Source organism: Schistocerca piceifrons, chromosome 2 (assembly GCF_021461385.2).
Source record: "Schistocerca piceifrons isolate TAMUIC-IGC-003096 chromosome 2, iqSchPice1.1, whole genome shotgun sequence".
In the NCBI taxonomy this organism is placed as follows: Eukaryota; Metazoa; Arthropoda; class Insecta; order Orthoptera; family Acrididae; genus Schistocerca; species Schistocerca piceifrons.
Window position 1 is genome coordinate 1,115,510,002 of NC_060139.1, and position 19,316 is coordinate 1,115,529,317.

Consider the following 19,316-nt stretch of genomic DNA (forward strand, 5'->3'; position numbering starts at 1 on the left):
TAAATAATGATGGCAGTCTCTATAAAAGGGCAGTTTGACTTTTAAGTTTAGTTATACTGTTTTAAACTACATCCTTCATCTATTTGTCCACCCAGAAGTGCTATAGGATATTACTTGAAGACTATGGTGAGGTGGTGGGGGACAGTCATGTGTTGAGAAGGAGGTGCTGCCAGAAATTAAGTGTGTGAGGTGACGTTATTGACACTGCATACAGGGAAAATAAAAATACTCTATTCCATATTCATTTACAATCTACGTCTGGCCCCCATATGGTTTTACTTTTCTCCAATAAGAAAAAAGAAATTGTCAGTAACTGGCTTTATAAGGTCTTAAAAGGAAACAAACAATAGAAAATCTAGGCTGGAATAATGACCATATTATAAAAAAGATACATTGCTATTCACTGTATACAGGAGATGTTAGGTCACAGACAAGCACAACAAAAAAGACTACTAAACACATAAGCTTTCGATCAGAAAGTCTTCTTCCAAAGTGGACAAACACACACACACACACACACACACACACACACACACACACACACACACACACACACACACACACACACGACCGTTGTTTCTCCCATGATGCGCAGTTGCTCCCAGTCTGGCCCTAGCAGCCAGAGACAGTGGTCATGTACGTGTGATCTGCATTTGCGCGCGCGTGTGTGTGTGTGTGTGTGTGTGTGTGTGTGTGTGTGTGTGTGTGTGTGTGTGTGTGGGAAGGGGGGGGGGGGGGTTGCACCAAAAGCTTACGTGTTTAATAGGTGGTGTATTTTTTTTTTTTTTTTTTCCCCCTGCCTGCAACACAACATCTACACTATACAGTGAGTGCCAATCTATCATTTGATAATACTGTCGTTACCACCTTGCCAAGAGGCATATTGTGGAGTAATCCGAAGGGCTCTACTAATTTGTACAAGAGGGAGGAGAGCACAATCTCAATGTAAGTTTTTAGAAAACTGGTATGAGCATTAATTCTGCAAACCTTTCAGAAAGGACATGGTATGCATTTCATTCAGCAAGATGAGTAATAAACAATATTAGCAATACTGCATCAAACTTGTTCATTTTCATCTTTGGATTAAACATTCGATTTCAGAGAGTACAGAATTTGGCAGAATCAAATTTTGGGGATATGTGGAACTGGGACAATGGCACATTTTTTACCCATTCAACAAACTAAGCACTGCTGATTGCTACTTTTATTGTGTCTGCTGCTGCAATGCATATATGAAACTGTAAGTGCAGCATCTATGATGGAATAAAATGTTATACAAATGAAACAAACAGGCACAGTGAAATAGAGTAGTATGGCTCATCATTTCGGTCTCACAGATTAGCAGGTGTTGACTTGAAAGATAATACTTAGGAAGTTGAATCCAAAGGAGAGGATGTACCGTATTTATTCAAATCTAAGCCGCACTTTTTTTCCGGTTTTTGTAATCCAAAAAACCACCTGCGGCTTAGATTCGAGTGCAAAGCAAGTGGAAGTTCTGAAAAATGTCGGTAGGTGCTGCCACAACTAACTTCTGCCGTCGAATATATGTAGCGCTACACAGGCATGCTTCGTAGGCACAAAGATAAATACTGGTGCCAAAACCTGTGCGTCACTAAATAAATTAAAAAAAAGGTGGAAGACAATTTTCATACATTATCCAACGAAGTAAATACAAATTCCGTATTGTTCATCTTCGAATGTAGCAGAACTTCAATGTATTACGAAAATCCGACTGGCAAGACTGTTTGGGATGTTTGTCAATATGGCCAACTCTACGTTCTGAATTTTTTCCTGCCTGTGAGAAGAGATGGTTGCTAATAGGAACCTGATGAAATGTGAATCACATGCAGTATTCTCTTCATCATAAGAGTAATACGAATATAAACATTTTGCCACGTATTCTTTCGTGTTTGCTGCTATCTTATTTAAATCCTGTCTGCCTAATAAACTACGAAACTAGAGTGAGACAACAGCAAACGCGGAAGAATATACGTATCGTGTCATGTTTATATTCGTATTATTCTTATGCCTAATAGTGATACAGTCAGAAATGAAGCACGGCAACTGACTAGATTTTTAAATCTAAGATGACTCTAATTTCTGTGCAGAATTTGATGTACTAAAGAAGCGGCCGCAAAGATTTTCAAATGGAGAAAAATTTTCGCCTAACTCTCGTTCAGAACATGTTCTATCATACGCAGTCTATTATTTGGTTCTTGTTGATCATTATCAAAGAAAGCAGCAGTGTAAGTAACAAGAAATAGTAGTCTCTTGCCATTGTTCCGCTAATGAGATGATTTCTCTCTCTCTCTCTCTCTCTTTTTTTTTTTTTTTTTTTTTTTTTTTTTTTTTTTTTTTTTTTTTTTTTTTTTTTTTTTTTTTTTTTTTTTTTTTAATTGTAGGCGGCGGTAGCGTGCACAAAGGCAAGCCATGCCGCGAGCAATGACAGTCCGCAAACACGCACTATCAGAATGCGACAAACAATGCATGACACAGTACAGTAATGCATTTTCAGCTTAGAGTGACATAAACGCCTATAACAAGGAAAACGGCACTTATCAGATCAAAGCAAAATAAGCAATCGATTCAAACCAGACGATGCATGTGAAAAAGGAAGGGTACCAGTATAAATACGGACGGAGCGCCCGACGCATAGCAAAGGCTACCTGGTAAAGCTTAACTGCTAAGCTTACGACTCGAACCAAACTACTGTAGCTGTATCGTCAATCATTCGACCTAAGTTGTGTCTCATATTACAATGGACCGACTTTGTTTCGATTTGGAGGTGCGGCCTAAAACTTTTCTCTCCCCTTGAACTTCGAGTCTCAAATTTCAGGTGCAGCTTAGATTCAGGAATTTTTTTTTTCCTTCCTTTATTTCGAGTCTCATTTTTCAGGTTTGAGTGCGGCTTAGATTTGAGTAAATACGGTAGGTGGTATTTCAACTAATTCTAACTATGAAATAAAACAAAGTACAGCAGGGAGCTCTGACGAATCAAAGAGCAGCAATGAAGATTCTGATGAATAGTAAAGTATGAGTTAAGAAATAAGATGCTACTGAGATCGTAAATTTTTGTTGTGTTGATGAATCTGTTAACAAACATATTCAAAAATGCACTGAAACATTGGCACATGTAGTGTTGGGAGGTGATAAACTGTCATTACTGTTAGAGGAGCTCCGTATTTCTTGCTGTTCTACTCCTACATGACACTGTATCTGAAGGTATAGAATGAATCTTCACTGGCTAGAGAAATGGGTAACACAATTTTACAAGTCTCTGCTGTCATGTAATCTCTTCAGGGAAATCATGACTGTACTAAGATTCGGTTTGTGGTTGACAAGGTCAGAGTCATTAAGAAATGCAAGGCAGCTACCATGTCAGTCCTAGAAGAGAGAGACATAGCAAACTGTCAAAGGATGTACATTCCCGGTGCATATGTTTGTGGTGATGTACTAACCAAGTAATACTGTGTGTCAGGCAGCGCATTACTCAAGAACCATCATGGAAGAATGTGGAGTGGTAATTTATGTAAAAAACAACGTATCTTACAATGCATTAGATTTAAAGAGCCATTGTATAGAGCAACAAATTGAAGTATGTGGTGTTGAGATTACTGTAAATGACTTCACGGCTGTAGTGTTAGCACTGTATAGATCTCCCTCAGGGAATTTGAATGTATTTCTTAAGCACTTAGATTCTTCATTATCCATACTGTACTCAAAGTCCAAGAACTTGATAATTTCTGGTGACTTTAATGTTGATTTCCTAAATGAGAGCAATAGTAAAGCTGATTTAGTACATTTAATGGAGTCTTATAATCTGATGGCAATAGTAGATTTCCCAACTCGGGTTACTGTTAACAGTAAAAGTCTGATAGATAATATATTTATAGATAAGTCTACATGGAATGAGATCACTGTAAATCCAATCCTTGGCCTTTCTGATCATGGTGGTCAATTGCTTAGGCTCAATTACATCAGTGTGTGCAACAGTTCCGAGCATTCTTGGAAATCTTTTAGGATAATAAATGAACAGGGCCTTAAAAAATTCAATGATAGCCTAAAATAGATAGACTGGAGCCGAGTTTATAGGGAAACAGATATAAACAAAAAGTACAATTCATTTTTAAATGAATTCATGTCTGTATTTGAGTCCATCTTTCCCAAAAAAGTAGTTAGAAATAGTCATATAGGCAATGCCAAGAAGTCTTGGATCACTACAGGGATAACAACATCTTGTAGAACAAAGAGGATGTTATAAAGTTCTCTCAGGACTTGTAATGATCCAAAGAAACGACAACACTACAAACTTTACTGTAGCATTCTCAAGAAGGTTATAAATAAATCTGAAAATATGTGCATAAAATCAGAAATTGAAAGCTCAGAAAACAAAATTAAAACTATATGGAATGTAATAAAGAGGGAAACTGGCAGGACAACAGGGAACATGTCTCAGGTAGAGATTAAAACAGGGGACAGTATCATTAAGAAACCTGAGTTGGTTGCAGAAATATTTAATAACCACTTTTTGAGAGCAGCAGAGAAGACAGGCTGTAATGGTTCCATGGAAGAATCATTGTCCCTCCTACAGAAAGCTATTAGCAACAGAATCCCACAGTTATCCTTATCTCCAGTTACTGTAAGCGAAGTCATAAGAGTAATTAGATCATTAAAAAATAAAAATTCTGCTGGTGTGGACAATATTTCTAGTAAAATACTGAAACACTGTTATAAATTTGTTAGTCCCGTCTTATGCAACATATACAATGCATCCCTACAAGATGGGATTGTCCCTGACAGACTTAAGTTGGCTGTAGTGATTCCTCTCTTTAAAAAAGGGGATAAAAGCATTGTTACAAACTATCGCCCAATATCCCTATTAACTACCTTCTCGAAAATTCTAGAAAAACTCATGCACAGGAGGATTGTAGACCATCTCAACTACCATAGTATCTTAAGCAAAAATCAGTTTGGTTTTTGTGCCGGTCTTTGTACTGAACAGGCAATATTCTCTTTCAGCAACCAAGTTCTGGAAGCCATTAACAAAAAAATGTCTCCAGTGGGTATTTTTTGCGATCTTATGAAAGCCTTTGACTGTGTAAACCACCAAATTCTTTGGAAAAAGGCAGAATACTATGGTTTAGGTGGTACTGTTGGCTTGTGGCTACAATCATATCTACAGGATTGGAAGCAGACTGTAATGCTAGATGGCTCTTCTGGAGAACCTGCCTCGTCTGAATGGGGCACGATAACGTGTGGTGTGCCTCAAGGCTCCGTTTTGGGCCCACTGCTTTTCCTCATCTTTATTAATGATCTTCCTCTTTGTTCTGAGACAAACAGCAAATTTACCCTGTTTGCCGATGATACCACAATTCTAATTGACGATTTGATTGATGATGATCTTGAAAAAACTACAAATACTGTTTTTAATGACATCTTAAATTGGTTCTCCTCAAATGGTCTCTCACTCAATGCAGATAAAACTCATTATATGAGGTTCCATACATCACAAAGTAATCCCGATGAAATTGACATAAAATGTAGAGATCAACCAATACAGAAAGTTGAAGACACAAAATTCCTGGGTGCTTACATAGACAGTAAATGTAATTGGTCAGTTCACATTCTTCATCTATGTAAAAAACTTAGCTCGGCAACATTTTCATTATGGGTAATTTCTTCAGTGGCTGAAGCTGACTCTATTAAGGTTGCCTACTTTGGCAACTTCCACTCATTGATGTCATATGCTATCATATTCTGGGGGAACCAACCACTTGCAAAAAAAGTTTTCACCATCCAAAAAAAAGCAATCAGAATAATGTGTAGGGTCCATCAAAGACACTCTTGCAGGCACTTGTTTCAGAAGATAGGTATCCTAACAACTGCCTCACAGTTTATTTTTTCCTTGCTGACCTTTGTGTGCAAAAATTATTCCATCTACCAAGACAACAGTAAATTCCATGGTTATAACACCAGAAACAAAAACAATCTACATTTAGAAATGAAACGTCTCACTCTGGTACAAAAAGGAGTTTACTACTCCAGCACTAAGTTGTTCAATGCTCTATCACTACATATCAAATGTGTTCATACAGAACTGCCAAAATTTAAACTAGTTCTCAAAGATTACCTGACAGAGAAATCTTATTATACTGTGGATGAATACCTGAAATAAAATGTATACCATCACTAAACTTATTGTGTCTAGAAGTAGTTCAATTGATTTTATTGTGCATTTGGGCATTAGCACACTTTTTGCAACAACAGATTGGCTGTACATGTATTTACTCTTGTAGGCCTAATATCTGATTTAACTTTGTGCTCTTATCTTTAACCTTTATTTGAAACTCCTTTTTCTGTCAAACGGTTGTTATGTTGTCTAGCTGACAGTGTATCTGTTACTGTATTTATAGTATGTCTTACTTAAACTATGTACAATTTGCCATTGAATTGCCCTTGTATTTATTGTAAGTTTAAATTGAAACCTGTACAATTTGACACGTTCTATATCCTTGTGATTGACTCACTAACTGGATCTATGGAACAAGAAATAAATAAATAATTAAATAAATAAATAAATAAATACTGAAGTGTGATCCAAGTCGCACAAATATGGCTTTAATAATAACCTCCAAACAATATGCCTCTAAGGACTCAACAAGACACAGAACACTGATGTGCACATTACAAACTAGAATCACACAGAGAGTCAGTCAGCACTGTTCCACACTTATATATGTGTGAGTCTTCAGCAGATGGCACGGCAGGGACCGCGCCGCACGCTTGGCTCCCAGAGACGGAATCCAGCAGCCAGCCTGCAATGATCAGTCGGTGACCAATTTAAAGACGCATGTACGGCAACACCACTCTCGGTGCACTCACGCTGACACGTACTAGTAGCACGATACAGCAGTGATGAGTAGTAGTACCCCTCCTGTCTTGCGTGCCTTTTATCTGGCTCTACAATTTACTTTCCTAGACCCACACAAATGCCTGATCCTCCTAATTCAATTTTCTCTGCAGACTATTCAAAATTCATAAAGAAAAAGAAGCCACAATTGCACTTTGTGTGCCAGTTACTTTCCAATACATTGGCACCAGCTGATCTTATTTAAGAATACTCAACTTTCGTAGCCATACTTACAGCACATCCTTTGCTTCCTGGCCTAAATCCAAGTTAACTCCCAGCCCCCCTGCCCCCCCCCCCCTCCCCCACACACACACACACGCCGCTCCCCCCCCTCTCGCCCCCACCCAAATCAGCTAGTTGTGTGCTGTTATCTCACGTCACACCCTAGTCTATGAGTGCCCAGCTGTCTGTCGCCTGACCCCTCTACCTGCACCCCTAGCTAGCCCACAGATGGCTCCCCACTCTCCCACGAGCCACCAAATGCTTCCCTCCAAACCCCTCCCATCTCTCTCCATCTCTCACATTGCCTCAACCCACCCCATCCTACCCTACTCTAAAGCCCCACCTCACTCCAGAACACTCACCGTGGGCCAGTAAAGAGCTGGCAGTTGAGCGACCACAGCATAAGGAGACATGCGCATGTGAGTGTGTGTGTGTGTGTGTGTGTGTGTGTGTGTGTGTGTGCGTGTGTGTGTGCGTGTGCGCGCGCGCATGTTTTCCCTACAGCTAGAAAAAGAAAGTGCATTCTGGAAGCTCGCCAAGCAACGTACCTTTTAGTTTGGAAGGTAGAAGGCGAGGTACTGGTGGAAGTAAAGCTGTGAGGACGGGTCGTGAGTCGTGCATGGATAGCTCAGATGGTAGAGCACTTGCCCACAAAAGGCAAAGGTCCCAAGTTTGACTCTTGGTCCGGCACACAGTTTTAATCTGCCAGGAAGTTTCATATCAGTGCACACTCCACTGCACGGTGAAAATCTCATTCTACATACCTTTTGTTCTTGTGCCTATCGATGAGACAGTGCTTCTGCCTTTTGGTGAGCCATCTCCTTTATTCCTAAACAATTCGTAATTTTCAACAGAAACTTTCCGTACGTTATTATTGCATCCTACATTACAATATGCAATTTCCACAATATGTGGTCATCTGTGAATATAATGGGGGTAACAACTGTAGGTGACCAAAAACTGACTGCAGTAAGCAAGTTCAAGTTATTGTACACTGCAGTAGTTACGCAGAGGTGAAGAGGTTCACACAGGATAAGCTAGCATGGGCAACTCCATGAAACCAATCTTCAGATGGAAGATCACAACAATAAAAACATTTGATTCAGCATACACCAGACTCCAAACAGCGTACACAACCTGTATGCTCAGAAACACAGAAAATCATATTGGTTCCATCAGCAGCAAACTTCAGCCCGTAATTGTTATGGAACACTGCGGCGATCTTGTTCATTAATATAACCCAAAACTGGGGAGTAATAAGAGAGTATTGTTGTAACTTCTTATCAACCTGGTTACCGAAATACATATTAAGAAGACTGGTAAAGTGTTATTTTAAAGGGGTCACTCCAAAGCGCCACCAAAGTATTTGAGCAATGTATAAAATTAGAGAATCAGTGCACAATATTGAAAGCCTATATACACTATCTATATCTGCATGACTAGTCTGTAATTCACAATTAAATGCTGGCAGAGGGTTCAGAGAACCACCCTCAACCTATTTATCTACCATTCCACCCCCCTACAGCATTTGAGGAAAACCAAACACTTCAATATTTCCGTACAAGCTCTGATTCCTCTTATTTTATTACAATGATCATTTCTCCCTATGTAAGAGGGCTCTAACAAAATATTTTCACATTCGGAGGAGAAAGTTGATGATTGAAATTTTAAGAACCTGCTCCAGCAAAATGCTTTTGCTTTAATGACTGCCACCCCAATTCACATGCGATATCTGTGGCATGCACGTTCCTGTTTCCCAATAAAACAAAATGAGCTGCCCTTCTTTGAACTTTTAAATGATGTCCTCTGTCAGTCCTATCTGGTAAGGATCCCACACCATGCAGAATACTCCAAAAGAGGACAGACAAGTATAGTTGTAGATAGTCTCTTTAGTAATCCTAATCTTCTAAATGTTTTGCTATTAAATCACAGTCTTTTGTTTGCTTTCCCACCGCATTATCTATGTGAGCATTCCAATTTAAGTTATTTGTAAATGTAATTCCTAAGTATTCAGTAGACTTCACAGCCTTTAGATCTGCGTGAATAATCATGTAACCAAAATTTAGTAGATGCCTTTTACTACTCAAGCGGATGACATAACAATTTTTATTATTTAAGGTCAGTTACCACTTTTTGCATCATATGGATAGGTAGCCTAAATCATTTTGCAGTTCATTTTGATCATCTGATCACTTTACAAGACAGTAAATGATTTGCAAGACTGTAAATGATAGCATCATCTAAGAGGACTGCTCAGATTCTCTCTTAAATTGTTAATGTAGATCGGCAACAGCAGGTGGTCTGTAACACTTCCTTGAGGAATGTCAGATATCACTTCTGTTTTACTTGACGATTTTCCATCAATTTTTCTGACAGGAAACCACACATCCAGTTGCACAACTGAGACAATACTCCCTAGGCACACAATATGATTAGAAAATGCTTGTGAGGAACTGTTTCAAAAAGTCTTCTGGAAATCTACAAATATGGAATCAATTTGAGATCCTCAGTCGACAGCACTTATTACTTTGTGTGACTAAAGAGCTAGCTGTGTTTTAAAAGGTCGATATTTCTGAATCTATCTTGGCTATTTATCAATGAATCATTATCTTTGAGATAATTCATAATATTCAAACACAATATATGTTCCAAAATCCTAATGCAAATCAACATTAGTGATATGAGTCTGTTATTTAGTAGATTACTCCTCTTTTCTTTCTTGAGCATTGGTGTGACCTGAGCAACTTTTCAGTCTCTAGGTATGGATCTTTATCAAATGAGTGGCTATATATGATTCCTAATGGAGCTATTGTATCAGCATTCTCTGAAAGAAACATAACTGCTTTATGACACTGAGGAGAGCTACTACTAAGTTACTCACAGTTGCAGTTGTTCTTGATTTGAATACTGCAATATATACTTTGTTGTCTTTGGTGAAGAAATTTCAGAAATCCGTGTTTAGTAACCCTGCTTTAGTAGCACTGTCATCAGTAACATTACCACAGCTATTGCGCAGTGAAGGTATTGGTTGTGTCTTGCCATTGGTGTACTACACATGCAACCAGAACCTCTTTGGATTTTCTTCCAGATTTCAAAACGAAGTTTCACTATGGGAACTATTAAACACATCTTGCACTGAAACCCACCCTAAGTTTCGAGCTTCAGTAAAACATCGCTAATCTTGGAGATTTTGCATTCTTTTAAACTTTGACATGCTTTTTTTCATTTCTTCTGCAGCTGAGTTTTGACATATTTTGTGCACCACCCTTTTAATTTATTTGGTATCCTTCCAATTTATTTGGTATATATCTCTTAATTGATGTCGATACTATTTCTCTGAATTTAAACCATGTCTGGTCTACACTTACATAGTCAGACTTGAAGGAGTAGAGACTTAGTAGAGACCGTCTCCTTGGAAGGCATCAAGTTAATTTTTATCTGCTTTCTCATTAAATGCCCTATTGTGTAGGGCTGAAAATTAATAGAGATAAGGCAAACAGAATGTGCAAAGTAAGTGGTAATTACTCGTCTCTTCCCCGATTACAGTGCAATAGAAGATACTACAAGATGTTGACAGATTTCCATATCTCGGTAGCTTTATATGTAATAATGAGGTCACAGATGCAGAAATCACCAGCAGAACTGGAAAATCAGTCCATATGGCAATTAGGTCTGTAATATGTCAACAAATCTTTGACTGTACTCCTTTATCGTTTATATGTGTGAGACTTGGAAAATGTCAGTAAAATCAGCACACAGTCTCCATATTTTTCACCAACAATGCTAGAGATGAATTCTGAAGATGTTAACCCAACCAAGTTACAAACGATGAAGTGCTGAGAATACAACGTCTAGACAGCCTGCACAAAATTATTGTTGAAAGAAGACTGAAGATTGCAGGTTATGTTCTACACATGTAAGGTGGAAGAATCCCAAAATCAACACTGTTGTGGAAATCAATGGACAGATACAGATGTACAGGAAGACCTTTTAACACTTGGAACTTTTGCAATGAATCGTCAATGCATGGACACAAACTTGGAGGAAGATGAGAACGTGGCAGCTGATCGAGTGAACTAGTGGAAACCAGTTCCTTGTATGGTACACAGCAAATCTCAGTAAGTTAGTAAGTAAGTAAGTAAAGTAAGTACAACTGGGGATTTTGCAAAACTGTTGGATGATCCATATTATTGTCTATATTTGACACTCTTGGACTTCAACCTTTTCCTTGATGTGTATTCTTCAAATTGTGAGTTTTATGAGAAAGGTGATAGGTACTTACCAATCAGCATTCCCTCACACGAACTGACATTGTCTCTTTGTAAATTCTACTGTGCTAACAATTACCTACTGAGAATCCTCGACTAGGTCTCCGCAGCTCAAATGAGCCAGTTTCTTTTAAATTTCTGTCTTTGGCTATAATTGTCTTCCAAGTATGGTGACACAACATCCTGTCATGAAACTTTTGCCTTTACACTTGTTTACTTTTCTGGACTCTGCCTTTTTCTGCACTGTGCACTAAATACACTATGTGATTAACGCCCAATCTCCAACAGCCAATCGTGAACTGTAAACAGTTGTAAACTCTACCAGGGCACATAACAAACAATTAACATTTGTGTTTTAGTGTTCTAAGCTGTGAGGTCATCAGCGGACAAATAATTTAGTACCTATTCCTGGACAGCCGGAGTGGCCGTGCGGTTCTAGGCGCTACAGTCTGGAACCGAATGACCGCTACGTTCACAGGTTCGAATCCTGCCTCGGGCATGGATGTGTGTGATGTCCTTAGGTTAGTTAGGTTTAATTACTTCTAAGTTCTAGGCGACTGATGACCTCAGATGTTAAGTCGCATAGTGCTCAGAGCCATTTGAACCTATTCCTGACGTGCTGTTGTTTGGAACAACAACTGACATGATCCAAAATATTACTTTCTTTTATTATAGCTTCACTTTTATTTTGTCTAATGATTACTAATTTCAGTATCAAATTCCATCATCAAGCCACTATATGATCAGAAAGCATAGAGTATCGTTAAAATATTGTTTAATAAACAGATTACCATTATATCAATATTCCTTAAAGTAATGTCCAAAGTGGAAGGCCAGATGATTAATTTTGAGTATATACAAAAGTCAGAGTACTGAACCGGATATGAAAGAAGGAAAACCAGAAGGGCAGTGAGAGACGGGTGCCTTCTATCACCTTACTTCCTTAATATGTTCATCAAGGAAGTAATAACAACAACAAAGAAAAGATGACAAGAATCAAAAGGTAATTTCTGGAATACTCCAAGGAAATGTGATAGGACCATTACATTTACAATGTATATAAATGACCCAGTAGAAAGTGTCAGAGGCTCCTTAATATTGTTCACAGGTACTACACTTGTCCATCAGAAAGTAGCAACAACAGAAGACAGTATCAATTTGCACAATGACCTGCAGAGGATTGGTGAATGATGCAGGCTCTGGCAGTTGACCCTGCACATAAATAAATGTAACATATCACACACACACACACACACACACACACACACACACACAGGAAAAGAAATCCAATACTGTCAATACTGTACAACTACACCATTAATGACAAATTGCTGGAAACAGAATCTACCATAAAATATCTAGAAGTAACTATCCAGAGCAACCTTAAAGAGGAATGACCACATAAAACAGCAATAGAAAAGCAGATGCCAGACTAAGATTCACAGGAAGAATCTTAAGTGAATGTAAATTACCTCTGTGTCCTTACCCAGTAGGACTGACAGAAGAGAGAAAGAAGATCCAATGAAGTGCGGAGTGTTTTGTCACAGGATCATTTATTCGCTGTGACATCATTACAGATATGCTCAGCAACTCCAGTGGTAGATGCCATAAGAGAGCAGTTGTGCATCACGGAAAGATTTACTACCCAAATTTCGAGAGAGTAGTTTCCGAGAAGAGTCTGACAACATAATAGTTTCTTTCATATACAATTCACGAAATGATCACGAGAAGAAAATTTGAGAAGTTAAGAGATAATACAGAAGCGTACTGACAGTCATTCTTCCCAAGCACTGTTGACAAGTGGAACAAGGCAGAGGGGATCAGTTGGTGGCATGAGACGTACCCCCTGCCACACACAGTTAAGTGGTTTTTGGAGTATGATGTCGATATGGGAACTTAATTGCATGCATATACACTGCAGATTGACGACATCACAATAGTAAATCAGAGTAGGAACTAAATAAAATGTTTCAGGCCTTAAATCAAGAAGTGGTAAAACTAAAGCTAAAAATGAATACAAAGAAGACAAAAGTTATGGCTACAGACAAGAAAGGAGGTGGAGGTAGGACTGACACAAGAACAGGCAATGAGTAACTCAAGAAAGGAACTGAAATTCACTATCTCAGTAGCATTTTGCAAGAAAACAATCAATATTTCAAGGCATTCAAGAAAAGAAAAGCACAGGTGAAGAGTTCCTTCCAAAATAAGAAGAAGCTGCAACTGAATAAACATATCAGCTTTCACATTAAGAAAATATTTGTAAAGACCTTTGTGTGGAGTGTTCTGACACACAGATGCAAAATCTGTACATTAGAAAAGCCAAAGGAAGCTCACCTCAAACCTGCTGAAATGTGGTTCTGGAGGAGAAGTACAAGAACTAGCTGCATTGACAGAAATATTAAAGGAAATAGGAGAGAAGAAAGAAACACTGAAAGTTATAGGCCAGGGCAAAGCAAAATACACTGGACACTTAACTGGAGACGATAATCTTTTAAAAAACATTTCTGAAGGCAAGATCGTAGGTAAGAAAACAAGGGGATGACTGAGAACATCCTACTTAAACAATATGATCAATGAATGGGATTTTCTTCACACATGGAGATGAAGACAACTGCTGAAGAGAGGAAGCTGTGGCTGCAGAGACAAGGTTTAACCTTTTGGAAGAGTAAGGACAAACTAATACAAAATATGAGTCTGCATGGTAGCTACGTATGGAATAAATGACAACTTCTTGTGTGCAGTCATCAAGTCACTTACCCCTGTAGGTGTCTTATCTACTAAAAGTAAAGGTCACTGTTGTGCTTTCAATAGATGTGAACTACACCCTGAAAATGGTATGTCTAGTTTGCAGTTGTACAGAAGCTTTTTATTTTGCAAAATGGTTCAAATGGCTCTAAGCAGTATGGGACTTAACGTCTGAGGTCATCAGTCCCCCAGACTTAGAACTACTTAAACCTAACTAACCTAAGGTCATCCCTGCCTGAGACAGGATTCGAACCCGCGACCGTAGCAGCAGCACGGTTCCGGACTGAAGTGCCTAGAACCGCTTGGCCACAGTGGTCAGCTTTTATTCTGCAAAGAAATTTTTGATAATAAGATGAACTGATGCTGGTACTTGCTACTGAAACCAGTAGTACTTAGACACAACAAAAGTGTGACTACAGAATTAAGAATAATTTTTCCAAACAATCGAGTATTTTTTCAAAACAACACCACAATAGAGGAAATTTATTTTAAACTAAAGACACAAAAGAAAAAAAGAGAAACTGTAAAGATCTTGAGTCTCATAAGACTCTCTTGGGAGGAAAATATAAGATATTTAATTGGTAAACTTGCAAGGCATACTTTTTTATGTTGTATAAACTATGAAACTGTTAGCATCGTCAGCTAAAATTTACTTCTTCTGTCTTAATATACCTTCCTTCACTTACAGCTGCAGTGTGGAGACAGGGGTGAGGGTGGGAGCGGTGATGGGGGCGAGGGTGAGGGCGTACTGCTTTAAAATGGTGATTCTTGTATTGATATTCTTAACAACAGATTTATATCTTTTGCTTATGAAAGTCTGCATGCGATGACAGCTGCACTAGTAATACCTTCACAGGGTCGTATTCAAGTTGCAAGGCTAGATCTATGCCAGCCATGACACGCTCCCAGCCTTTCCTCCTCGTGATCTGGTTGTAGCGTTGGGACTGCAGGGTGTCTAAGCTGATGTTCAGACCGTCAAGCCCTGCCCTCTGCAAGGCAACCAGCTGTCTTGTCAACATGAGGCCATCGGTTGTCATTAAGACACTTTCGAGATCTTTTATTTTCTTCAAGGCACCTGTGAAACAGCAAATTATTCTAAAGAAACTGAAACAAATAATTTGTAACATTGCTGCTGCATATGAAACAAACCTCCAGTTGATAAATTGAAAATACAAATTCCTTAAAAGTTAACTGTACATTTGCCCTAATACAAAGAGATAAGAAGGGTTAATAAACTGAATTGAAGAATGCAAGTTAAGATAGCAATGAAAAAATAATTAGAGGCATGAGATCACCTACTGCAACAGGGAAATGGGAATCAATATGAACCATTACCCAGCTACTGTCAACTGATTCCATGTCTCCATGCACACTGTATAAACCACTGTGGGTTGTACGACAAAGTACATTGTTGTACCACACATTATGGTTTTTCCCCATTCAATGCTCATGTGGAGTGTGGGAAGAATGATTCTTTAAATGGTTCTGTGCATGCTGTAATTAATCTTGCCTTCATGGTCCCTATAGGAGTGATACATATGCGGTTATTGTATAATCCCTAAATACCTCACTTAATACAGGTTCCTGAAATTTCATAAGTTGGGTTTTGTCATATATTTGGCGTCTATCTTCACTTGTCTGGCGTTTCCAATTTTTAGTAGCTTCTTGATGCTCTCCCATGCATCAAATAAATCTATGATCAATCATGCTACACTATTTTGTATACATTCAATGTCTGCCATTAGCCTTATTTGTTATGGGTCATACTTAAGCAATATTCTAGAATGGGCCACACAAGTATTTTGTAAGCAATGTCCTCTATAGACTGATTACATTTTCCAGTATCTTACCAATGAATTGAAGTCTGCATTCTGCTTTGCCTACAAGTGAGTCTATGTCACCATTTCATTTCATCCAGATATTTGTATGAGTTGACCAATTAAAACTGTGATTATTTGATAATGTAGTCATACAATACTGTCTTTTATTTGTTTTGTGATGTGCTCCAATTTACATTTCTGAAAACTTAAACTCAGTTGCCTATCTTTGGACCAATTTGAAATGTTATGATCTGACTCAAATTTGTGCAGATTTTTTTCAGGCAATAATTCATTATAGACAACTCTATCATCCAGGAAAAGTATGAGGCTCCTTATAATATCGTCTTCCAGAACATTAAGGTACAACATTAATATAATGGTATAAATTACTATAACTGTATAAATAATTTTATAAGTGTGTAAAATACATTGAACTACTTGTTACAACAAAACATTGTACTGGTATACTCAGCAAGATGTTAAATCAGCAGATAGCTACATTTTATGTTCAACATTTTGTGTACAGCATATATGCTGGAAAGGATTTATACCCAAATTAAATAAATATGAAGAAATGGTCGGGTGTTTCTGGGAAAAAAATCCATAAAAACTCATACAGTCCAATTTGCTATTATGTCACTGTTACTGAAATATAATACAAAGTAACTGAATTCGATGAACATTCTCAGAGTGCAATATGCCTGAGAGTGAAATGCACAGTAATGTCAACATTATTTTTCAAGGCTATGTTTGTGAAAATGGATGAAAGCAAACCACACATTTTGTTCTCAATCTGCGGAAGCATTATGCACTGTGAAACACTGTACTGCTGTTCTACATAAAAGCTGTCTCATTGCCAACATCTTTCCCCTGCTGGCTGTTCTACACTTCTCATCACTGATTCAACATGTTGTAAGATATTTTATGCTGTATGACACCACAGTCCAATCTGGTTAGGATAGCATAAAAATAATATATGAATTTCAGTATTGAAACTGGAACAGCAGAACAGCTCTCATCACACTGGATATCAAATCGAGGTTGGATTACAGCCATGGGTACATCATTTCATGCTACTCAACTGTATGTCATATGTCAGAGTTCATCAACTGTAGTGGCTGGCGACTGGTGGCATAGCCATCTCTTGTCATCCAGTGAACAGACGTTCTCCACAGGTGACAGATTTGAAGAAAATGCTGGTTACGGCAACAGTGGAACACTCTCTGTATCGAGGTAGCTCAGTACAGCTCAGGTGATGTCATCCAAATGGAAATCCATCTTCTTCTTCTTCTTCTTCTTCTTCTTCTTCTTCTTCTGTTATGTGGATAACACACTTGTCATCTGGCCTCATGGAAGAGACAAACTTCTTGACTTCTTTGTACATCTGAACTCCACACGCCACAAAATCAAATTCACTATGGAGACCAAAGAAGAAGGAAGACTACCATTCCTGGACATCATAGTCAGGAGAATAATGGACAGCACCCTGTGCCACAGCGTGCATCTGACTCTATAAAACACATAAACTCAGTTCTCCCTATGGCATTGTGAATAATTTCAATAACAAAAAGTGAGATGAATGTTGCAGCGTACATTTAATTTCCACTTTGGCTTTGCATTCAAGATCAGTCTTACCTGAGAGTGCAACATTACATCTTTGGTTAATTTAATTATATGTTCATTAGATTTTGGTTATAAGGCACGTTTTGCTGCCTAATGTTTCATCTCCAAATACTGGAAACAATCCATGGAGGAAGAGGAGTATGTAAGACATTGGTGGACCAGGTTGGAAGAATCTGTGAATTTCAATACTCTGTAGAAGACCTCAATCATTTGAAAATAACTTTCAGACCTTGTGGCTATTCTAACAGATATACATAAGGCACTACATTCTAAAATATTTGCATCTTTCACTGAAAAACAAGCAACTAGAGGAAAAGTTCTCTTGCCATTTGTAAAAACAGTCGCAGATCGCGACCTCCGAGAGCTATGAAGAGAAGGTATTGCCGCAGTGCTTAAACCAAACTCAAGACCACAACAGCAGCCATACTCAAGTAAATTGCTATGCAGTAGTTTCAGTGAATTTGACAATGATGTGGCTGCTTTCATGGTGGCCCAGTCATATTGTGGGGTAGGGAATGCTAGTGACAGGGCTGGAATTGTAGGTGACAGATGGATTTTTGGCAAAGCCTTGTATCAATACCTCCTTAATTATTGAGCTGAAAAACTGTAAAAAACATTCATACAGCAAAATCACACAAAAAAATTTCCTATTTCTGCAGGTATTGTGCCTTCTGTTTCTTTTTCATTACAAAAACATATTGATTCAAGTTTATAAAGTCACAACTATGTCACTGTGATTTGTGTAACACACATTCTGGAACATGTTCCAGGAATGCCATGAAACAGACAGCTTTAAATACTTACTCTAGCTCATCTTTCAAGACTTGCATGCCAACAACAACACCATCTATCCAATCTGTTTTTATTTCACTTTCATGTAAAGATTTCTCCACAAAGGATATCATCTGCCATGTAGGCAGTGCAAGAGGAAATTCCACACTCACATTTGGGTAATCAAGTGGATTCTGTGTCTTGTCAGAACCAAGTACAATCAACCCAATTTCATCTTTACCACTGGTAAATATCTGGAAACATATTAAATGGTAAAAATAAGTTTTGTTTATAACAAGTTGTATACCAATAAAAACATCACACAGAGATACTCTTTATAAAATTATTTAATTGGATAGATAAAAAATCTACTCACCAAGCAGTGGCAGAACACACACATAAAAGACTGTTGTGATAGGCAAGCGTTTGGAGCCAGTGACTCCTTCTTCAGGCTGAAGGGTTGCAGGGGAAGCAAGAAGGGTGAAGGAAAAGGGCTGGAGAGGTCTAAGAAAAGCGGTAGATTTTGAGAAAGTTACCCACAACCGTGGGTCATGGGTGACTTACCGTACAGGATGAGAAGGAAAGACTAATTGTTGGGGACTGCATCGGGCAAGATTCGGAAACCTGAGAGCTTAAAGGTGGAAGACAGGGTAATATGCAAGACAGAGATTACTACTAAAACTGTACATGAGTTAATAAGAGTGAGAAGCTAAGTGTATTGTATGCAACAGCTGTGGGAGGGGGCAGTGAAAATAGATGGAAAAGACAATGAAAGATGTAGAAAGCTAAAACGGAGTGAAGCAAAGAGTAATTACAGTGAAGAAAAGCTGAGACAGGAGAAATTAACGTAAATTAAGGCAAGGTGGGTGGTGAGAACCATGGACACGTTGTAGTGCTAGTTCCCACCTGCGGAGTTCTGAGAAACTGGTGTCTGGCGGAAGAATCCAGGTGGCATGT

At 38.4% G+C, this 19,316-nt stretch overlaps 1 protein-coding gene across 1 annotated transcript in view; it reads right to left on the minus strand.

Moving 5' to 3' along the window:
• Nucleotides 1-19,316, minus strand: part of LOC124776172 (molybdenum cofactor biosynthesis protein 1-like) — a 55,580-nt gene that overhangs the window by 35,657 nt on the left and 607 nt on the right. Inside the window, exons 2-3 of the mRNA XM_047251009.1 lie at nucleotides 18,393-18,613; nucleotides 18,169-18,184 (exon numbers count right to left, since the gene is read on the minus strand). Coding sequence (XP_047106965.1) covers nucleotides 18,169-18,184; nucleotides 18,393-18,613 — 237 coding nt within the window. The remainder of the gene's footprint in view (nucleotides 1-18,168; nucleotides 18,185-18,392; nucleotides 18,614-19,316) is intronic.